Source organism: Chiloscyllium plagiosum, unplaced genomic scaffold, assembly GCF_037043375.1.
Source record: "Chiloscyllium plagiosum isolate Xiang-an unplaced genomic scaffold, Cpla_swu_hap1 HiC_scaffold_1, whole genome shotgun sequence".
Lineage (NCBI taxonomy): Eukaryota > Metazoa > Chordata > Chondrichthyes > Orectolobiformes > Hemiscylliidae > Chiloscyllium > Chiloscyllium plagiosum.
Genome location: NW_028270139.1, coordinates 55430068 through 55455001, shown reverse-complemented (window position 1 = coordinate 55455001; position 24934 = coordinate 55430068). Strand labels below are relative to the sequence as shown.

General features: G+C 37.9%; 1 protein-coding gene across 3 annotated transcripts in view; it reads right to left on the bottom strand.

Moving 5' to 3' along the window:
* The window catches only part of rbpjb (recombination signal binding protein for immunoglobulin kappa J region b), a 104271-nt gene that overhangs the window by 15552 nt on the left and 63785 nt on the right, over positions 1-24934 (bottom strand). For all 3 annotated transcript variants that reach the window (XM_043693566.2, XM_043693595.2, XM_043693575.2), the window contains exons 5-9: positions 22905-23079; positions 19530-19667; positions 12478-12590; positions 9773-9913; positions 6705-6860 (exon numbers count right to left, since the gene is read on the bottom strand). In XM_043693566.2, the coding sequence (XP_043549501.1) occupies positions 6705-6860; positions 9773-9913; positions 12478-12590; positions 19530-19667; positions 22905-23079 (723 nt within the window). The remainder of the gene's footprint in view (positions 1-6704; positions 6861-9772; positions 9914-12477; positions 12591-19529; positions 19668-22904; positions 23080-24934) is intronic.

Sequence of the window (24934 nt, the reverse complement as noted above, 5' to 3'; positions counted from 1 at the left end):
GGATGTTGATAGTGGCGAACTCAGCCAAGATAATGCCATTCAATGTCAAGAGAAGATAACTGCATTGTCTCTTGTTGAGATGGTTATTGCTTGGCATTTATGGCACTGCAAGATGTTATCTGCTACGTATAAGGCCAAGCCTGAACGTTGCCCAGCTCTTGTTACTTTGGAGCAGTCTTTAGTACTATTGCAGGAATGTTTTCAAGGACTGCAAATGTTGCACTATTTGGTGTTCTTCAGCCATTTCCTGATATTACGTGGAGCGCATCAAATTGGCTGAAGACTGACATCTGGAGAGCTGGCAGGGGTGGATGAAAGTGCTTACAAAATATTCAGCTTGTTTTTTGCACTAACATGACTCAGTCATCATTGAAGATGGGGATATTTGAGGAGCCTCCTCCTCTGCAAGGTCATTAATAATCACAATTAGTGACTGCAGAAACTCATTCAGATTTCTTCAACAGCACCAATCAAACCTGGAAACACACATCTGGAAAGACAAAGGCAGAAGATGCACAGGAACACCATCACTTGCTAAGTCATAAATCACACGACATCAGATTATAATCCAACAGAGCCATCTGAAATCTCAAGCTTTGAGCACTGCTCCTTCAGGTCTCTTTACCTGACAAAGGAGCAGTGCTCCAAAAGCTTGTGACTTCAAATAAATCCTCTCTGTCACAACCTGGTGTCGTGTGACTTCTGACTTTCTCCACCCAGTGCAACATCAGCACCTCCACATTATGACCTGCCAGTTGTTCAAATCACACACCAGCCTCACTTGAAACTGCATTGCCATTCCTTCACTGGTGTGAGGTCAAATTTCTGGAACTTCCTTCTTATCCACACTACAGGTCTCCTTACACTCAAGGTCTACTTCAAGAAACGGGCTTAACACCACAATCTCTTCAAAGACATTCAAGGACGACAATAATTGCTCTCATAGCCAGTGGGTGGACAAAAGTAGAGGGGAGATGCACGCAAGGCAGATAGGTCATTACCTTTTATTTCCTGCATTGTCAGGCAAGGGAGCTTCTCTTTGTCCACTGATGGACCCTCCAGCACTTCCCAAGATGAGACAAACTTTTCCCTTGATCTCCCCAACCACATGCTCAAGTCTCCAAACCAGACCTATCTAAAATACCAAAGTGCCTGTGAGTTCAGACTCAAATGAGTTTTCTCACAGGGAGAGTTTCTAGTCTCAGGAACATTCAGTGCTCGACTATACGGTGGCCAATGACATTTGCCTAAAGTGGAACATGCTCCCATACGGATAGAAGTTCCATTTAAACAATTAAGAACTTTGCCAGAATAATATTACTGACAGATATCCAGTTCTGCATTAGTGGGCTGAAAAACAACTTTTCTACCACTTTGGAAGAAGACATGTTTTACCATTAAACCTATGCCATCAATGAACTTAAGTCAACAGTTCTGACATGAACACCCCTGTGTTGCAGCCTTGTAGCATATTTGGTTTTTTTCATTTCTTCTATCCACTATGACTACAAAAGTTGTGTTTTTAAAATATTGCCTACTGTTCCAACCAAAATTCACCAGTAAGATTCTCTTGGAAAATCATGTAGAATTTATTTCAATTTGTGATAACAAATTTAAACAGAAATTTCCTTACAGTAATTTACTCAACATTAAGTATCAGCTGCATTGTGAAAGAATGACAGAGGAGGATTCCAGTATAGCTGTTTAAATTTTTAAAAATCTGCAAAAGGAAGGACCTCCTTACAGTCCTTAGTCAGGTTCCAAAGATGCCCAAAAGACAAAGCTTAAATAACCTAAAGTTAGAAAAGACTTCATGAATAACCAGAAGTCTATTTCAGCTGAGGAAAATTCTGGGAAAAGGAAACCAGGAATGTCAGGTTTTCCATGTTATGTTAGGACATAAATAACAGATGAACAAATATGACAAAACAGATATGTTAAAACAGAAAAAGAACTCAATCCAATAAGACATGACTTAAAAAACCCCTCACACACAGCAGGTATCCCAGGGAACAGGTGCAGGGAGTGAAGTGAGGGCCTGGCCTACATTAACCTGTTACTATAAACCCTGGGTGGGCACCTGCCTCTTCTTGGAAATCATGGATTTACCAAAACTTCATACAAGGATGAGGATTACAAAATAATTGACAAGCAACTTTTTTACATAGTGTTTAAGGCCATAAGTCATAGGAGCAGAAATTAGGCCAATCAGACCATTGAGTCCGCTCTGCTGTTCAATCATGGCTGATAAGTTTCTCTACCCAATTTTCTTGCTTTCTCCCCATAACCCTTGATCCCCTTGACAATCAAGAACCTATCTTAGTCTTAAATATTCAGAATGAGCTGGCCTCCACAACCTTCTGTGGCAGTGAATTCCACAGATTCGCCACTCTCTGGCTGAAGTAGTTCCTCTTCATCTGTTCTAAAAGGTCTTCCCTTTAAGGCTGTGCCTCAGGTCCTGGTCTCTTCTACCAATGGAAATATCTTCCCATCATCCACTCTGTCCAGGGCATTCAGTATTCTTTAATTTTCAATTAGATCCTTCCTCATCCTTCTAAAGTCCATCCAGTATAGACCCAGAGTCCTCAAACATTCGTCATATGTTAATCTGTTCATTTCTGGGACCATCTCATGAATCTCCTCTGAACACGTTCCGGGGCCAGTACATCCTTCCTCAGATATGGAGCCCAAAAATGCACATAGTACTCCAAACATGGCCTGACCAGGGCCTCAGAAGTACATCCCTCCTTTCATATTCATGTCCTGTCAAAATAAATACCATCATTGCATTTGCCTTCCGAACTACTGACTCAACCTATAAGTTTGCCTTGAGAGAATCCTGGACTAGAACTCCCAAGATTCTTTACAGTCAGACTTCGGAATTTCCTCCCTACTTAGAAAATAATCCATTCCTCTGTTCTTGCAGCCGAGGTGCATGACCTCACACTTTCCCACATTGTATTTCATCTGCCACTTCTTTGCCCACTCTCCTAATCTGCCCAAATCCTTTGGCAGCCTCCTCACTGCCTCAATGTTACCTGTTCCTCTACCTAACTTTGTACCATCTGTAAACCTAGCCAGAATGCTTATCTGGAACATTAAGGTTCAAGTAAGCTATCCTTCCACTGTGCTGAAGTCAGAGTTATGTATACTAGAATCATAGAGATATACAGCATGGAAACATACCCTTTGGTCCCTGACGAGATATCATAAAATTTATCTACTTCCATTTGCCAGCATTTTATCCATACTCCTCTAAACCTTTCCTATTCATTTCCCATCTTGATGCCTTTTAAATGTTGTAATTGAACCAGCCTCCACTACTTCATCTGACAGCTCATTCCATACACACCATCATCCTTTGCATGAAAAAGTTGCCCCTCAGGTCCCTTTTAATTTTTCTCTTCTCACCTTAAACCTTTGCCCTCTAGTTTTGGACCTTGCTATTCACCCCAACAATGACCATCATGAATTTAGAAACTTCTATAAAAGCTCCCTCAGCCTCTGCTCCAGGGAAAATAGCCCCAGCCTATTCAGCCTCTCCCTACGGCTCAAACCCTCCAACCCTGGCAACATCCTTGTAAATCTTTTCTGAACCCTTTCAAGTTTCACAACATCCTTCTCTAGCAGGGAAACCAGAAGTAAATGCAGCATTTCAAAAGTGGTTTAACCAATGTCCTGTACAGCCACACTACTGCTCATTTTGCCAGGCATCTACCTTAATTGAACAAAGCAACTGCTATCAACCATCCACCCACAAACCTGGGTGGAAAAAACACATTTTTGCTATGATTAGTACTGTTACCCCATTAACATCTTGTAACAGGTTATGTCATTTTCATGCTTTCAATGCCTTTGAGCTACAATTTGCATTGGAAGTTAGCTCGAGACTGTCCTGCAAAGTTGAGCGTTTGGATGGGGTGCAATTAAGCATTTATTGGTCCATGATTCGCTCCAACAGGTGTTGTTAGGAATTAAGCGAAGTTTAGAAATTCATCTTATTAGATGGATGGAGAGAATTTACCACTGCTCTTAGGTCATTTCCTCTTGAACTCTAAGTCAATTCCTCCACATCAATGATGCCTATGTCTAAACTCCAAAATAAACTCTCTTCACTTTCTAACTCATCTATCCTCAAAGGTTTACATGTGAATTTGCTTATGGGACAGCTTATTTTGAGTCAACAGTGTGGTGCTGGAAAAGCATAGCAGGTCAGGCGGCATCTGAGCAGGAGAATCGACATTTTGGGCATAAGCCCTTCATCATCATGTCCAAAATGTCAATGCTCCTGCTCCTCGGATGTTGCCTGACCTGCTGTGCTTTTCCACTACACTCTCCTCTGATCTCCAGCATCTGTAGTCCTCACTTTCTCACAGCTTATTTTGACTCCATTCCCATTAAACTGATCAAATTTACTTCCAAAATGTCTAATTTTCAAATTGCTCAATCTCCCAAGGTGTTATGCTTCCTCAACTGTCTTTTGCACTCCCGTGTTTACAAACTACCAAATCTCCCAACCTGTAAACTCTCTACCCTCATTTCTCACCAAATGTTTGAAACAATTGTCATGAAAATTTTTGTCCATTTTCCTGAAACACTGAGAAGTTCCCTAATCAGGATACTGCCTTGCTAGACCACTGACCATGCCAAAATTACATGATCTATGTTCTTCTGACCATAAGAAATTAACCTTCCTTATCCTGTGACTACGGATATAGTCCTCCTTTAATTGCATACAGCATTCTTCTGCAATGCCATCTCCACTACCACTCAGGTTTGTGGATGACCTTCATTTTGTTTAACAAACATAGCCGCATGGGTAGGCCAGTCAGCCTTTGAGTCTGCTCAGCCATCCCAGATAATGACTGATCATCTACCTCAATGCAATTATTCCATGTCTTCCCTATATCTGATGTCATTAGTAAATAGAAATTTATATTTGAACTAAACGACTGAAACTTCAATACTGAAGCAGAGCAAACGTTCCTCATCTAAAATGCCTTGCCCTTTATTCTGAAACTGTTTCCCCTGGTTCTAGATCTCACAGTCAGGGGAAATATCCTTTCTTCATCTCAACCGCAGTCCAAGTAGCCAACAATAGCTTTGTTTCTATACTTTGCAACATTGTCTCTGAAGTTGCTCAACTGATATACACTCAAACCTTTATCCTGGTTATTCAAGACAACCTTAGCAAACATGAAGCAGGTGTCCACTGATTACATCAACTTTATTTTTGCAAAATCTCTCTATACTTCTGCTGCCCATGTTATCCAAGTGATTGCTCAATGTCAATACTTCAATTAGCTACATATTTTCCAATTAAGCAGATCAAGCTAATTTAAACTTAAAAAAAATGTTCAAGCTCAGTGCACCTGATTAAGGTTGTTTATCCTATTTGACGCAAGCCAATCTTCCAATTATGTATCATCTGTAACAACGATGCCAGAATTCTTGTATAATATTGATAAATCCCATTCTTCATCAGCCAATTTGTTTTTAAAAACTTTTCATCTCTCCTTTGCCACCTTTGGATTTAATTCTTCCAGCTGCCCCTTTGCTACACTGTGTAAACATAACATCCAAAACTGAGTTACCTGTATTTCAAAGTACATGTCCTGCTCATCCACTACATTCCCTCAATGATCTACCTTGAGTTCTTGTCTCCACATTACCTCCAATTTAAAATTCTCACCTTTGTTTTAGCACTTTTCCACATAATCCTTCCTATATTCATGAACAGCTCTAGCCTTGCAATTCAGAAATCTCCATACTTCTAACTTTGGCTTCTAGCTTACACCCCTCTTTCTTCACACCACTCCTGATGCCATCAGCCACCTAAACTTAATATTCTGGAATTTCCCTTCGATGTCTCCAACACAGAATTCTTTAAATGTCTTAAAAATCAACCTTGGATTAAGCTTTTGTTAAATGCTCCAGTTTTATTTTTATCATCTTGACAACTGTTTTCTTCAGATTGCATCTTTCAAGTAGCTTTCAATGCGGTCTGTGTTGAAAGGTGTTATACAAGTGCAAATTGTTGTTAGATGTGCTTGCAGGGTCTCTTTGAGGTCAATTGACTTAATAACTTGCCTGTTATAGATTAAAGCAAAGCTGTACATATGTAGCCAAGCCTTAAATATGATATGCGAGCTAAACAAGTCCACTATTTTCCAAGATGACAACTGACCAATTCCCTGGAGGTTGTACTGTATCTAGGCCTCTTGTCACTTAGCCTTGAAAGCTAATTTGCCAAGTACACTGATGGACAAGTAGTAAAATTATCACTGCTCTTAGATTAAAGCACAAGTTTCAGTTGAACCTTTTTCATAAGGCTAGTCTTTTAACGATACTTAGCTAAGTTATTTAATTTTAAAGATGTGGGACTTGTTCTGTCACGTGCAAATAGAAATTGTGTATATTTTTTCCAATAGCTGGGTTCAGAGACTTTTAAACAACATGGTATATTCTGTCTACTACACACCTTGTAGAGCCGAAAAACAAACTTTCCCCCTCAAAGTCAAAGAGCACCTAATTTGTTAGCCAGTTTCTTCAGTCAATGGTTGGTTCTTCTTGGGCACACCTTAAAGCTATAGCATTTTCAAAAAAACTTGCACTGATACGTTCTTGCCCTTAATGTAAAGAGATTTAGCCACTGTAATCTAAATGTAAACAAGCAAACCTATAAATGTTCTAAGTCCTGTTACCTGAAGACTTTCTACAACAGGTACAGGTGTCACTGGTGCATGTACGGGCCCCATCCCCTCGTAGAAAGTGTATTCAGCCTTATCTGTGCTTATGATTGTCCAAGAGGCTCCATCGTTTATCATTTCTTTGTTTGGTTCTTTTGGACATGGAGTGGCCTGTTAGGGGAGGGAGGGAGGGGGCAAAATTAAATTAAAACACACACTGACCATGAAACACAAACTAAATCCAAGTTGCATTGATTGACTTAATGGAGACATAAGTTTTTAAAATAGTGAAAGATCAGTTCAGTCTTCAAAGTACAGTGGAACTTGTATTATTCATACTCCAATTATTTACCATTATATTCATTGGTCAAAACATTGTTTCTTTAGTTAACCTATGATCAATCTCCTGCATGAGCAAAATTACAATTGAATCATCATTAATGTTGTGCTTACTCTAAGTTTTAAGACCTGAGTCTACTATTATTGATATTCCAGAGTTTTAATATTTCTATAATAGGCCCAACACATGTACTATTTGGTACATGTACAACACCAGTGTTTTGAGATTCTCAAATGCCTTTTTTAATTTCAATTCCCCAATCAGTAAAGTCAATTACAGCAGTTAATAAAAGTTCCACTGCAAATATACTTGAAAGTTTAATTTCATAGAATTGAAATCTACAGCATAAAACTTTAAAAATATTTGAAAAATAATTTTGGTGCAACTTCCTGATTGCAAATGTTTGATGTAGTTAGCCATGGAAGTTCTGGTTAAAATAAAAAAAACCTAATATTTTGATAAGGAAGCAACATAGTGCATTCTTACTAAAATACAACTAACAGCACAAAAAGCTAAAATTTAAATTGTGCTGGCAATGACGTATCGGCTGCAAACCATGCTGTTCCAAAAGAAATACTGAATTGAACATATGTGCATTTAACTTGCTGCCAAGGACTTTTAGTTAAAAATAAAAAGCTGAATTCTGAACATTGATTTTCATTTATTTACATCCAGAATTGAACAGTTAGTGCAAGGATTTACATCCATTTGCTTCAGTGATAACATTCTAATGTCTCAAACAAAGGTTTAGATTCAAGACACACAGCAGAAACCTGAACCAATGGTGTAGGTCAACATTTCAGCAAAGTACTGAGGGAGAGCACCATTATTAGAAGTGCAGTCTTTGGGCAAGTCAAACCACAATTCCTCCCTACTATACAAACATAAATATTATTCAAGGTCAGAACAGCTACTTCTGAGAACATACTGCCTAACACTTATTCCCTCAACTACTAACAAAAACAAACTAGTAGCATATTTTAATGTTTGTGAATCCTTATTATTGACAAGTGGCTTCTCTGTTTGCCGACCAAATAACTGAGGCTTACCATTAAGAAATAATTCTTTGGAACATTGCATAGATGAAGAGGACACCCATCTATATTGTGTATTCTCATGTAAACTTACATTGATTGAAGTAGCAGTTAGGTGAATTAAGTTCAACAGATTTTTATATGGGGAGCAAGCAATAATAATTTATACTGCTGGTATAGTTCAAAGATTTTTTTTTTTTAAATGTTCTAATTAATTTCTGAACACTGGTAGTCTTTTCAAAAGCCAGAAGTATATTACATTTCAGATGGAAAACAATTGTTGAATTACAATCTTAACTTGGAGAGTAAAGTGAACATGAAGTTCTGAAACCAGTACATTTAACCAGAACAGATAAACCTTCAAAGTATATTGTCAATTCCATTATTAATTTACCAAGATTCTTGACCCAAGTATAAGTATAAAGCTGGTTCAACTTTAGATATTGTGCACAAGAAAAGGGATGGATATGTTATACAAGGAACAAACAACACAAAGAACAGCTATTTGGATGAAGTACAGATGGTTGCTGATGTCAGAGGAACAGCTTATCAAAAGCCAGTTCCTCCAGCATTTGAAAAGTGAAGAAAAAGGGTGAGATGTAGAGAAAATGCAATATTTGCTACCAGGAAATAAAGGAGTCACCTACAATCTAATGTAACTTCTCCTCATATAACACCCTTAGGCAACAGAGAAGACATGTAACTTGCTCAAGTTTCTGTCATGTTACCTTGAAACCAGTAGCTACAAGATTGTTGTCAAACCAAACATTTGAGCCTATCCCTTTACATGGTAACACAGTTCCTTTTCACAATTGTCTGATGACAAAGTAGAAATCAGACACCAATTCTGTCTAATGCAAATCCTTTGTTTTTAAAATAATTTTCACAAAATGTGAGCATTGCTGGCAAGTCAGCATTTATTGCTCAATCTTTACTGCCACTTATAAATCTTTTCATAAATGTTTTCAAAACAACTTGAGGTTGAAATGAAAGGAGGAAAGAGTCTGTCTTTTGCTGTAACACAACCGTGTCCGTGCAGTGGACATTTGTATTGGTTTACCACCATGTTTATGACTGCAAGCAGATTAATAATAATAAATTATGTAGCAATGTATAAGAAAATGACTTTTGTTGACCATGTACTTCAGTCCATTTGATTTGCTCAGATTGTTCAATTTAACTCTGTTCTTCAATTAAATAATCATTGCTAAGCTATAAAAAGGGGAAATTTGTAATAAAGGCTGCTTTGAAGACTGATCATGGTTTGAAAATTCAAGACTACTGGGCCATACTTGCATCATTTTAATGGATTGTATTTATAATTTTGACGACTTTGTTGCCCTATTCTGTATAGTCTTCCCATGCCTGAACTCATTTCCTATACATCCAAGAGATCTATTTTCTTTGATTGCAACCAAAACAATGAGATGTGTCCTCTTGACATGTTGCTAGTTGGCTTGTATCTAACTTCATTTCAGACAATGCAACATCTGGAACAGTACATAAAACTTCAAATGCAGAGTTAGTTATCACTTGGAGAACTATAGCTACTGCTATAGAAAACTAAATCTGTAACATGGCCAATTGATTCATAAATATAATTTCTCAATTCTTTTGGGGCCCATAATTCAAGATGGATCTAAGAAACATGTCTCACTTACCCACACACAATTGTTTGATACAACAGTCAAAATAATTCATTTTCTTACTTGAAATTGGATTATCCTTTCTTGAGAAAGGCACAGATACATCCTTTCTGTATCTTTCAGATAAAATGCACACTTATGGAGCTGTGACACTGGGTCATCCGCATCTAATAATGCTGTTTGTTTATCGACTTTACGAATTATCTACGAAAGATCAAGAAATTTAATGTCAGTTTATTGAATTCCACAGTGGTGCTGTGAACATTTGTCCATTTGATACCCAAGCATCAGCTTGCTTTTGACCAAGTAAATATTATGTCACCAAGAGAAACAGACCCCTCTCTCATATACAGTATAAACTACCAAGAGCATTTGGTAACAGAACTCCTGAGTAATGATAGCCTCCATGACATGTTACCCAAAATTTGTAAGTCAATATGTTGTCAGTGTTTTTGCCCAAGCATCAACTTTGCTAAAGGTTTGAAGTTCGAAGAAGTCTTCACTACTACACCAAAAGACAAAACAGTGTGTGCATGCTCTTTAATAATTTGCGTGTAGTCATAACTCAAATAATAGAGAGGGAATATTGATCAATAAACCAGGTGAGAAAAGCCAGTACAAATGACATCATCCACAAAGTGTGCTTCACCTGCACTGGATATAACAAACATCCTTCCCTGGTAGAATAATAAATCCAAAACGACATGGAGGCATAAAACCTATGTACTAAATGAGTCTGTCATATGTTCTTCTCAGAAATACCGATGTGTGTCAAAACAGATTGAACCATAGTTTTCCTGTTAATGCGGCAAGTCACTATTGAAAGAGAAAGTTAAAAATCACAACACCAGATTATAGCCCAAAAGGTTTATTTGGAAGTACCATCTTTTAGAGCTCTGCTCCTTCATCAGGTGATTGTGGAGTATAAGATTGCAAGACACACAGTTTATGGTAAAAACTTAGTGTGATGCAACTGACCTGGATTGAAAAAGATCTGGACTGTTTGTTAAGTCTCTCATTTTTTAGAATGACCATGTTGATTTCAGTTTTTTCATATGTAAACCCCAGAACTTCTTTTCACAAGTTACCTTCTCAAGTGAACTTGATAATAGGTGCCGTGTCAGCTCAGATAATGCTTTGAAGGCATGAGGTGCTCGTGCCCCAATGTTCAGACAGATTCTGTAAATCCCTTTATTAGAAATGGAATCATACGTGGATTCATACATTTTTTGAGCAAGTTAAATGTAATTCTGCAAGTACAAATTCATCCCACAAACTTGTGCGCCTGAGTGTGTAAAGGTGTATAAATCTGAGAGATTGTGGGTGTGGGAGGCAGGGGGACAGGGCGGGGGGAAGAGTAGTACAGTAGGATCACCTGTAGTCTTGGGTTCATGTCACACTACAGGTGACCCCACTGCACTACACACACTACTACAGACTCATACATTCACACAGACCCTCTCTCATAACTCACGAACACATCCACATATGCACAGATGAGCGACTTAAACAATCCAGGTCTTTCTCAATACATAATCTCAGTTTTGACCAAGTAAATATTATGTCACCAAGAGACTTTTGCTATAAATTCTGTGTCTTAAGACCTTATAATCCACAACCACATGAAGGAGCACGCTCCAAAAGCCAGTGTTTCTGAATAAACCTGTTGGTCTATAACCTGGTGATGTGATTTTTAACTTTATACACACCAGTCCAACACTGGTACCTCCAAAATCTTGAAAAAGAAAGGCATTTTCAGCAGCCTAGCCCACATTCATCCCTCAATGAAAACCCCCAGAATCAGATTAACAAATCACTAAGTTCAGTTGGTATTAACTTCAGTTTGATTGGTAAAAACTGCCACTTTTGTTGATAGGGTTAGGGATAACCCTTTCACAGGCACTACATTTGCAAAGTAACTTCTTGGCAATGAACTGTTTTGACAAAGTCTGATGCTGTAATAAGATGCTATGCAACTTTTTTTTGCTGAAATCAATTTCACTAACATGAATATTTCATCGTAATTAATCTGATCTAATATAACTTTTAATGTCAACTCAGCCAGCTGTAAGTCAAATCTCAGACAGCAAATGTATCCTAAGCTTTAGTAGAAAGCATCGTATCTCAAGTGCATTGTTTATCTGTTCTGAGGAACATGTCTTTACACTCCCCACTGAGGGAGTAATTGGAAGTCACGTTTCCAAGGTCACTGTAGAAAAACCAAAAGGGCCAATCAAGCTTGCTCCACCACTGAACTAGATGGTGCCTAATTATTTACCTCAATAACACTTGGCTTTGCTATTGCCGCACCAAGAACGAAAGGCACGAAAATTTTGAAAGGTACTCATTACAAGCAAAGAGCAATTACTGTCCTGATGTTCAATATTGCATAATCACAGCCCTCTGGGGTAGAAAATGCCAAAGAACCACCACCCTCAATGAAAAAGTTTTCTTCATCTCAGTTCTAAAGAGTTGACCTCTGTTCTGTGATTATGTGCCCTGGACTTTTTGGAGGCTCACAATTATTTTTAAAAAAAAAGTCAATTCTGCAACAATAGCACCCTTCCCAGCTCCATGGTAGTGCAAGAATCAGATGAAAGATTGACCTTGAGCAAACTGCTAAAGGCCTGCAAACTGCCATACAACTGTACTGTCATTTCGCTATCTTTGAGATACAAAAGTGACAAAATGAACATGCACAAAATACCAAATATTTACGTTTGAACACTAAACCATTAAAGATATACAAAAAAAGGAAGCCACTATACCAGTCTAGGAAGTGCCATCCCAGTAACAGAACACACCAGCTTCACTGTCTGACCATAATGAATGTATCCATCACGCACTGTGAATTCTTCGCCCTCTGATTCTTCATCATCCACTGTCGACAACAAATATATTTATTATACATACTAGGACTGCAAATTAGTTTCATACTCAGTTGCTACCATAAAAAAAAATGCATTATACATACATGGCTATTGAAAGACAACCTCAAATCACTTATACTCTTCACACCAAGAACGAAAGGCACGCAAATTGTGAAAGGTACTCATTACAAGCAAAGAGCAATCAAAAACAAAAACAGAAGTTGCTGGAAGAGCTCAGGCCTGGCAACATCTGAAGAGAAATCAGAGTCAACGTTTCAGGTCTGGTGACCCTCACCGGATCAGAAACTAACTCTGCTTTCTCTGCACAGATGCTGCCAGACCCGCTGAGTTTTTCCAGCTACTTCTGTTTTTGTTTCTGATTGATAGAAACTGCAGTGCTTTCAGTTTTTAAACTATCACAATCAAATGTATTACACTAATCTGCAATTTTGCTCAACAAGACAGACATGTTTTAGGGTCAATGTTACATTGAAGGAACGGATCCACAGGAGAACAAAGAAACTTAATACTCTTGATTACAAGTACTTTCCTTCACATACCTAATTGTTAAGTTTGAAAATGATCACACAAACTAGGCAAAGGTATGGAGAAATCCTTGGAGAAATTTGCTACTTTGAAAGTTTCATTACAAAAACAAGTGCAATTCGAGAACAAACTATAATGGAACTAGTTCCAAAGCTCAGAAGGAATGAAAATTTTAGAAGAGATCAGGTATTAAAAATTAAGAACTGTAGATTTAGAACAGGTAAGCAATAACAAAAACTGTTTATAGTTTATTACAGCTAGCACTGAAATTTACAGTTTTCACAAAAAGCAAAAGCAGTTAAATCAGAATGCACATTATACTTGAAACCATGGGCTACCAAGTCAACTAGGCTTTTGTCATCAGTGTTCAAACCAGTTTTTCTCCTTTGCTTCATTTTTCTCCCCTAAATCTTAGCATGGAATAGTTCTGAAGAGAGACATTTTATCTTGTACTCATTAAGTTAAATGCGAGAACGCCAAATTTCAAATTATCACAACAATTTGTACTACAGGAAAATGGGTGCAGACAACAGCAAGTTGACTGTGATTGGCCAGAGCATTGCTATGGAGGAACACAGGATACCAAGCTCTACGGCAAATCAAATAACATATCTCTTTAATAATTTGCCATGCTTTGTTCTTCTTGGGCAGTTAGTGTCAGCAAGCATGCCCAAGTCAGGTATTATCATCAAATGAAAAGTCCTCTTCTACACTACCTTACCCTGGCAATGCAGGCTTGCCCGAGCTGCATCTTCAGGGTATTCCATCGTTCCTTAATCATCTTTCCCAGAGACCAAGAGCTGTTACCTGAATTTGCTCTTAATTTTAAACTCTTATGTATGGCATCTGTCATTGATGTAGACACCATGGTAAAAGTACACATGACAATAAGTTTCTTTTATTCATTCTGCTTTAGAAACCTAAGATGTTACAGATCTTAAGATCCAAGATGTTATATACAACATAGTTCCATTTTCAATAAAGCAGAGAAAAATCAAAAGAAAGATTGGCAACGATCAAAGATGTTGAAACATGAAAATGGGGGTAAGCAATTTTGACCTTCAGGCCTGCTCTACTACTCAACACGATCAGGACTGATTATCCTACTCATTACCCTGTTCCCACTTTCTCCCCATATCTTTTGACCCCTTTAAGTCTATGGACTATACCCAACTCCTCCTTGAAAACACTCAATGTTTTGGTCTCAATTGTTCTGTGGCAAAGAATTTCACAGGCTCACCATGTCCTGGATGAAGAAATTTTCCTCCTCATTTCAGTCCAAAATGGCCTACTCTGCATCTTCTGAATGGCATATGCCTTTTTTAAATGTTCCTATTAAGTAATACAGAATATTAAACACATTGCCTAATTTCTGAGCAACTGTGAACAGGTCCATACTCCAAACTCTTATTCTGAGATTACGTCGTTTGGTCCTAGACCCTCCCACAAAGGGACACAACCTTGCTGCATTCTAGCCTGTCAAACCTCCTTAGAATCTAGTATATTTCATTCAGATTTACTCGTTCTTTTATACTCCAATGTTACAACCTACACGTCTCATCGTAAGATTCCTTCTGTACTCCGGATCAGCTGAGTGAACATTCTCAGAATTGCCTCAGATGCAAATACACTTTTCCTTTGTTCAAATCAGTTCAAAGTACTTTGACTGTGACTTGGCTACTGCCTTGTATAGCTTTATCAAAACCTCCCCATTTTTATATGCGTGCCCTTTGTAATACTTGTCTCCTCTCTGAACTTAGATGCCAGCTTTTTGTGATTTATGCCTTATGACTCCCAAATCCTTTTGCTATGGCTTTAAGATTTAAGTAACATTCAGCTCCTCAATTCTTCCTACCAAAGTGTATAAGCTGAAAATATCCTCTTTGCCCTATTTCTGTCCTCTATTGTGATTTCCCCTTTTAAAATAAAATCTAGGTCAGTAATTGCACACTTATTCTAGCTTTTTTAAAATAAATATAGAAATAACTAAACAGATGCAAGCATAGTAGGCTATTCAGCCATTCAGCCCACTATCATTCAACAATCATGACTGATCCTCTTTCTCAGTGCTATTCTCACACTTTGCCCCCAACTCTGACTTTTCAAAATCTATTTTATTTTTCAAATATATTCAGTGACTACCCCTCCACAATATTTTGCGGTTGAGAATTTGATAAGTCCACCACTAAGTGAAAAAATGTCTCATTGCAATCTGAATGGGCCTACCACATATCCTGAGACAGAGACCCTTTCTTCTGAAGTCCTTGGCAAGGAGAAACATCACCCCTGTATCGAGTCTGCCCAGCCATCAGAATTTTGCATGATTCTATGAGACACCCTCTGTTCTTCTGAATTCTATGAATACTGGCACACTCGACCAAATCTCTCCTCATTTAATAAACTTGTCCCTCCAGGAATCAGCCAAGTGAAGGTTAGCTACACTCCTTCTATGGCAATTTTATCCTCTCTTTGGGAAGGAGACCAAAACTGCATACAGTACTCCTGGTGTGGTTCACCAAGGCCCTATACAATAACACTTCATTGCTCTCCTCCTTCAATCTTCTTGCAATGAAGAACATACCTTTTGCTTTCCTAACTGCTTACTGCAAATTTGCTTTCAATGACCAGCATACAAGAATGCCCATGTCCACTTGTATCGCAACATTTCCCAATCTATCCACTATTTAAATAACAATCTCTTCTATTGCATGCAAATTATTTCTGCATTCAGAATCAGTTCAACAAATTAATAGCACAAAACTGCTGCACATGGGTAAAATAGGATTGTGATTGTGGAGACATGACTGTAGAGTCACCATGATTGAGAACTTAGCATCTAAGAGTATTTAATCTTTAGGAAGAATAATCGAAAGGAAAATGTGGCATTGTTGTGAAAGACAAATTCAATGCAAGAGAGAGAAAGGATTTTGGGTAGGAAACATAAAACTGGAATTAGGTTGACTGGAGCTAAGATACAAGAGCACCACATCTGGAAAAGTGGCCAAACCATGGTTAACAGAAGCACTGAGCGTAACATTAGATTTAAAGAGTCGTATAAAGTTACTAGAACAATTAACAAACCTTAATACTGGCAGCAATTTAACATTTAGCAGAGGAGGATCAGGGGTCTGAGATTAAGAAGGGGATAGATATGGTATCAGCGTAAACTTGCCAAGTGCATAAAAGACTAAGAACCACTATATGTATAAAAAGAGAAAGCTTAGAGAAGACAAATGCAGGATCCTTATAATCTTAAAACAGGTTCGTTCACGATGTAAACAAAGAAAAGGTTGAGCAATTAGACAATTACATTTGCTCTGAAGACACAAAAAAAAGCTTCCTAAAATGCTAGTGTCTTTCAGGAAGGAGAAATAGAAGGAAATAAACTATAGAAAAAAAAAGGAGCTGGAGAAACTAATGGGACTGAAAGCAGATAAATTTCTAGGGCCTGATAATCTCCACACCAAAGATATAAAGGTGGCGGCAGTGGATGCATTTGCTGGCATCGAAAATTATTGTCTGAGATTCATGTCAAACTCTATTGTGCAGGTAAACAGGATAAAGAGAAACAAAATTTGTGATAATTATTTTTAAATTACAATGAATTGTCCCGTAACTGTACTACAATGATTATGATTGTTTTTGAAATAAAACTGGATACACTGTAGCACAAATTACCCAGTAATTATATGTTGTTGTTACATCAATTATCCTGTTAATGAAGCGGCTGTCCATATGCTATATTTAGTTTCAGCACTCATTTTGAGATGAAAATAACTTCAGACTATTATTGATCTAGTCTCATCTCATGGATGGTACTATCCTTTTCCCTAGTGATCAACTGAGATAGGAGATTCTCGGATGATGTGCTCAATGAAATAGGTAAAGTCTCTTTCTGCAAAGCAAATACTTTAAATAACTAAATTCAGGTGATATATAAATCTGATGTATTCTGTGGCAGTATCATGTACCATTTGGCATGAGGTTAGACAGATGTAAATATTATTTGTTTTTCAAGAGTTTCAACTGTACCCGGTTTCACTTATTGTGACACCAATATCCGCAACTTCCACTATTACCAATAATCCAGGTAGTATCTGCCATCACAGATCATGCCTTTTTATTCAAGACCTTGATACATTAAGTACACGCGAAAGGGATTCAACACATCTCAAAAATAAATGGAAATACCATGGACAAACACACTGAAGTTTCATCAAGTCAACTACTTTGGTAATGTCATTATACTATATCAAATAAAAAAAGCTCAGATTTTACAGAAATTTATCCTTCACTCTCATTGCTCTCAGTTAATATTTTTGCTATTTTTATAATTACAATGATCATTTTACAAAATTAAAATCAATTCACAAATGTTGATTACTATTATGACAAATAAAAAGTGAACTAAAAGCAAAATTTGCTCACGTAACTTCAATGTTGGTGACATTTCAATGTAGCCGGTTGTGCATCCAGGAACCAGTATATTATGCTAATACTACATTACTGTCACTCCAATTAAATTGTATTTGAATATTACGTTGTGTCCAATCATACTTGATTTTATGAGCAATTACAAATTTGATTAAAGTGTCTGTAACTATTCTGATATAAAGAAAACTTATTAGAAATTAACAAAATGGCACTTCAGAGATTAATAAATGAAGGCTTTCATTAAAGATTCATTGAGGCTCTTCTTAATACACTCTTTACAGTAAAGTATTCATTTGCCTTGTAAAATTACATCACCCACAATTACAACTAAATTGCCGATTGCTCAAAGCTAGTGACTTGTTGAGATGAAGGTCAATAAGTAACAGCAGCAATATGGTATCTCACTCCATCTTTGAAGCAACATAATGAATATCTGCAGGCCATTGTACTGTTAAATAAAGCACAATAAAACCCTAAACTGTGCTCAACAAATATTCATACTTGCACTTTCCAGGAAAGGAAGGGAACTGGTTCACTCAGTAGCAGTTAGGAGTGGAAATTATAGTTGATATATAACTCTTATGTTGAAGTCAAAAATGATTGTATTTCAATTGTTGTTCTGGCCAACATCTGTTAGTGTGGCAGAGAGCAGTAAGCAAAGCTGAGAACGTTAGGCCCACATGGCTCATGTTATGGTGCAACTAATATTATTGGTCAAATCGCATCCCCAAATTAAAATTGGACTTGATGTATAATAGCGTTGCGTGTTGTGTTCTAACAAAGTTACCCCCCCACTGGGACAGATGCATGCAACATTGCAGATTTTGCTTTCAAGAGCTTAAGATAAAGAAATGAAGATGAAATAGAATAAACCAATTTACTTATAATACAAATTCAAAGAGTTTTAAACACAGCAGCTAAGGAGAATTCCATTCATCCCAAACACTTCTTGAGGTCACAAAGAGAACATCTGTAGTACTGAACCCAACACCAACCTTTGGTCAGAGTTCACACTAGAACCCTGTTCTCTAATATCTGAATCAGTTTAAGGTAACTGACTTTAACTCCAAGTCTGGAAACACTGATAGCTCCAGAAAGAAACTATCATAAGCCTGAGCTTGAGCTAACTCAGCTTCAATTAACCTCTTCAAAGTTTTAACCTAATGTGGCTGGAGCAAAACCAACTCCTAACTGAGGCAATTTAATATTACCATATTCTCTTTCACTCAGGAGCTTGCTGTACACATGCAAGGACTTCATATAACTGGCCAAAACAAAGTACAAGTAAAATAAAAACCTCTCCCCAAGCTACAGGTGTTTCTATTAAGCTTAAAAAACCTCAAATCTCAAAAATTTCAAATAGGCCTTGAAGCACAACAGCATTTTCAACTTAGCCAAGTGAGCCAAAACAGACAAACATTAGGTTGTAAAACTACTCCCCTCCCCACAGTATTTTAAAGGAAATACAAGTTATTTATTAACTTCTGAAATACAAAACTGAGGCTCCTGAACAATAATTCAAAACAGACTTAAAATAAGTGATAATAAAATGTATCAGTTTATATCTCATTCACTGACATCTGAATTTTAATTTTTAATTTTAAAATTTTAGATGGTCTTTTTTCATACATAATGTGCTAAAGCTGGATACAAATTTCTTGCCTATGACAGCACCTCAGTTATAGAAACAGAGAAAAGCTCCTAACCCAGCACATCTGCGATCTTGCAATTTTAGGGATCAAGCTGCCAGAAGGACACTGTGCGCGCAAGTGTATGGTGGAAGAGGAGACACATTCTAAGAACCAAGGAGAACCCAGTGCTCCAAAGTTGTTGCTCTCTTCTGGTTGGATTTTGTTTTATGAATACAGTGGGGATATGTTTTTGCAAGATGATGGCTGTGTCTCAAGTAACGTTTAATATAAAAATAATTTCAAGCAAAACACAAGCATTGGTTAATTGTTGTTACTTACATAAATGGATGTAAAAAGCTCCCCACTGTTGTGAACTGGCATGGAAATTTCCTCCTTCTACATGTAGATAACGTGTGCTGACAGTCTGCGAACGAAGTCTGTTAAATAATGCCACCTTTGTTCCTGATGCAATACATACTAAAGATAAAAAAAAGCAATTGGAGGATATCACAACAAAATACAGAGATAATAGCTGGGGGTGTTCTACATTGAACATAGACACAGCAGTCCAACATTCAGCCACTTGAGCGTGTTTCACAATACATGGCTCATCTGTGGGCTAACTCCATACACCTGCAGCACGGTGGCACAGTGGTTAGCACTCCTGCCTCACAGCACCAGAGACCTGGGTTCAATTCCCGTCTCAGGCGACTGCCTACGTGAAGTTTGCACATTGTCCCTGTGTTTGCGTGGGTTTCCTCCGGGTGCTCTGATTTCCTCCCACAGTCCAAAAATGTGCAGGTTAGGCGAATTGGCCATGCTAAATTGCCTGTAGTGGTAGGAGTAGGGGAATGGGTCTGGGTGGGTTGCGCTTCGGTGGGTCGGTGTGGACTTGTTGGGCCTAAGCGCCTGTTTCCACACTAAGTAATCTAATCTAATTCTAAAAAAACCTGCCTTTGGCCTATATCCCGGAATGCCTATGCTTAAAGAAATTCTCAATCTCAGATTTAAAATTAACTGATCCAACATGCACTGATATTTGCGGAAAAAAAAGTGTTCCAAATATCTACCAATCTTTGCATTTATGAGTGCTTCCTGACATCTCTCCTGAATGGTCTGGCCCTAATTCCCAGTCTATGCCTGGTAGTTTCAGAATACCCAACCAGTGTAAAGTGTTTAACCTGGTCTGCCCTGCCTCCTCTTGTTTCTACCTTGAAGAATTCCATCAGATCACCAGTTAGCCTTCTAAATTCTACAGAAAAGATGCCTAATTTGTATAATCTCTCCACATAATATAACCCCCGAAGTCCAGGTATCATTCTTGTAATTCCACATTTGACTTCCAAGGTCAATATATCCTAAGATGTGGTGCCCACATCTCCCCTCAGTACTCCAAGTGGGGTCTAATCAGGGTTTGTATAACTGCAGTAGAAATTCTACATCCTTATACTCCAGTCCTCAACATATCAAGGCTAGCATTCCATTTGCTTTTTTGATTTTTCTAAAACCTGTTTGAGACATGTAAATACCTATGCGCCTAAACACCCAAGAGTCTCTGGACATACAGCTTATTTAACTTCATAGTACTTTCTAGATTCTATCCATCCTTTTTCAGTCCAAACTAGATAATCTCACACTTGCTTACACTGAACTCTACCTGCCACAGTTTCGCCGATTTAGTGTTGCTCTGTAATTTTATGCTATAATCTACATTGAGGTTTTATTTTTTTCTCAATTTATTTTGTAAGTGCTTGAGGTTGTAGGCATTTAATAAGAACGACAGAGTTTACAAAGTGACTACCTTTACCTCAACTAAAATATCAGATCTGATTTCACTTATTTCCTTTGCTTTTTACTGTTTCACTTCCCAATTTATTCATTACTTTTTCTTTTCATTAGCTGCTCCTTACTATTCCAATGATAAAATCCCATTTTTTTTTTTAAACAAAATGACTATTTTGATCTACAATTTTTCAATTGTTTCTATAACTTTAAGAAAATATTCACTTCCATGCTAATTCAATAAATAGTTGATCCCAAGACCAGGAAGGATTCGGATTTGATCCTTTGACTACACCAAATTAGCTGATCTCAGCAGACTGCAAACGTAAATATTTTAATTGGACTTGGTTCCAATAATTTAGATGAAACCAACTTTTGCTCCTATTAACAGCTAAGTTGCAGAAAACTCTGTTGTAAATAAAAGATGTGTAATTAAGAAGGACAAGTTTAGGCTCAGCAGTTAGGCACCCACAGTGGAATGATGTAGAGTTAAGGCTCACAATGAACAATGGTCAACTTGGATGGAAGGGACCAGACAATAAATTAAGTCTATATAACCTTAAAGCAGTAAGGAATTAATAATTTCTTCAGGAAAGAACAGAAGAGGATTCATGACAGCAAAGTAATGTAAATTATTTGAAATGTGAAATGAAACAAAATGCGAGAAATGCTCAGCTGGTCAGGCAATCACTGTAGAGAGAAACAATGTGTTATTTCAGGGTGCGACAAAGCCACTCTTTTAATAAGGTTATGCAGTCCTTGGTTTTGTTTTTAAGATAGGTCATAAATGACACAGACTCTGAAAAGTCTGGGGTGTAGGGTTTTAGGGTTAGTTTGATAATAGCTAACAGATACTGCCTCAGGCAGAGGCTTTTAAGTTTAAAAAACACTGGTACAATGAAAGGGGTGCAGCCAGTTCTCCCAGAGCAACTTTTCTCTGGCTTGGTTAAGTTTTAGCAGCAGTGAAAAAAACCTGCAGGGCCCAGGCTGATACTCTCTCTCCTGTAAGAACGTGTGTTTGATTTTACCTGTTGTGGCAAGGGGTGTTTATGGGGATTACAGTCATCGAGATGTACAACATGGAAACAGATCCTTTGGTCCAACTCGTCCATACCAACCCGATATCCTAACCTAATCTAGTCCCATTTGCCAGTACTTGGCTCATATCCCTCTAAACCCTTCCTATTCATTTACCCATCTATATGCCTTTTAAATGCTGCAATTGTACCAGACACCACTACTTCCTCTGGCAGCTCGTGTCATACATGATCAACCTGTGTGAAAAAGTTGCCCCGTAGGTCCCTTTATATCATTTTCCAAAATAGATGCTGCCAGAGCTGCTGAGCTTTTCCAGCAAATTCTGTTTTTGTTTCCGATCTATAGCATTCCGCAGTTCTTTCAATTTTTAATTAGATTCTTTAAACATTGTCTGGAGGATAGACAATCACCTCCCCTAGTTCCCACTCTCTCAGCCAACTGTACGGAGCTAAAAAATCGTCACAGAGAAATGCAAACAAATTCAAGTCAGGTATGTGGTGCATTAAAGCAGCATAGCTTTAGATGATAAAGATCTTACTCAATGTTGTGCTGTGCAAACGTAATTCAATTACTATAGTTTTCCCTCTGATGGAAATAGTTGATTTGATTGGAATTTTTCAACCTAAGCGTAAACATTGCAGTTTAGCTTCTCCAGTCTTCCTACCAAACTGGAAATCAGATGACCAATTACTCCTGTATGCATGGTAAGCTTGAATCTTAAAGCTTGAGAATGACCAACTTGTTTCTAAGCGAGCCATTTTCCAGGGCATTAATTTTAAATAATGCTTGTTTTTAAAAAAAAAAACTACAAACCTTTCAAAACGAAGAGTTGTGTGCAATATCATCCATTGTACAATGACATAGTATTTGAACACAAAATGCATAGATACTCACAGTCTGCATTTTTCAAGGATTGTTTCTTTTTAGAAGGTTTGGAGATTACTTTGATCCGCTTGCTGTGAAAGACGCCGATGTCGTCACTATTACCATAAAACATTTTTACTGATAACATGAAGTGCTTTCTCTTGTCAGAGTCTGATATGTACAATGTTTTGGCTGTGCAATAGTTCTGCAACAGTAAAAGGACAAGATTTTATTTAAATAAGCAAATAAAAGTAGAAGCAATATGGCCCATGTGACTGAGACAAGATGGAATTTCATGGAACTGGTCTCAGGTTTTCTAGACATCAATTGCAATGTAAATATACAATGAAAAGTAGAATCGCACATTTTCAAAATAGCTAATACATGACACTGAAGCTTGTTGGTCCAGGTTCAGTGCTTTCAGGTAATGCGTGAAAATTTATTAATTGTGCATCTTTTCTGGGGGAAAGAGGAAAAACAAATTGAAGTCAAAACTATCAGTCATTACAATAATAATTAAACAAAACAAGGCAAGTGATTAAAATCAAATTCTAAGACTCTGACATGCTATAATCAATTCCACCAATTTTAACTGACTACTTTGATCTTTCTTTCTACTGCCCTGCAAAAACATGGCGAGATTAGTTAAGGATATCTGGTGGGCATGGACGAGTTGGACTGAAGAATCTATTTCTATGTTGTGTAACTCCATAACGAATTTTAACAGACTTGTTAGGCAGGACTTCCTTCGCAAAGCTGTGCCCACTCAGCCTAATATTCCCATGCACTTTCAGTACCCCGCAATCACATCTTCAGTAATGGACTCAATCTTATTAACGACCAAGGTCAGGCCTATAGTTTTCTATCATCTGCATCCCTCTTTTAAACAGGGGTGTCACATTAGCCACTTTCCAGTCCTTTGGGACCCTCCCTCACTCCAATAATTCCACAAAGATCACCAACAATAATTCCACAATGTCCTCAGCTATGTTCTTCAGCACTTTGGGGTGTAGTCCATCCAGTCGGGATGACTTACCTGCCTTCAGACTTTCCAGCTTCCCCAGCACCTTCTCCTTAATTATGTCCACTACACCCCCTGCTGCCCTCTGATTCTCAAAGTTGTGGTATGCTGCTGGTGTCTTCCATTGTGAAGAGAGATGCCAAGTACCTATTCAGTTTCTCCATTTCTTTGCTCCCCCATGGTTACTTCTCCAGCCTCATTTTCCAGCAGTCCCAACATCAGCCCTTGCCTCTCTTACCTTTCAGATACCAAAATAAATCCTTGTAATTTATTACTAGCTAGTTTACTTTCATATTTCTTCACTCGCTTTATTGCTTTTTTAAAGTAACCCTCTACCAGTTTTTAAAGGCTTCCTCATCCTCTGGTTTCCTACTAATCTTCATCACATTGTATGCTTTTGTCTTTTGCTTTTGTATAGTTCCTCATTTCCCCATCAGTCAGGGTTGCCTCATCCTCCCCTTAATAAATTCTTCTTGGTGGGGATGAATTTCTTCTGTGTCTCCTGAGTTAACCTCAGAAACTCCTGCCATTGCTGCTTCACCATTTTCCCTACTAGGCTTCTCTTCCAATCAACGTTAGCCAGTTCCTCCCTCATGTCTTTGTAGTTACCTTTACTCAATTGTAATAATGTTACAGTTGATTCAATTTTCTCCCTCTCAGACTGCAAAGTAAATTCTACTATATTATTGTCACTGCCTCAGAGGGATTCCTTCACCTTCATCTCCCAAATAAAGTCATTTTCATCACTTAATGTTTGTAAGCTTTCCATTTTTGGTTTGTAATTTGTAACGGCAACAGTACAGAGGTCCAGGGAAGAAGAGTCAGATAGTCATTAATATTATTTAATTTTAAGGACAAACTAAAGGTTTAAATTAAAGTCAAGGAAGGAGAACTTGGCCTTCTCAAGGGTGAACCCACAGAAAGCAACTAGCCTGGATGGAGACCACATCATGCACACAATGCTGCATGGGCCAGCTGGCGGGTCTATTTGCAGACACTTTAATCTCTCCTTACTAGGATGTGAGGTTCCCACTTGCTT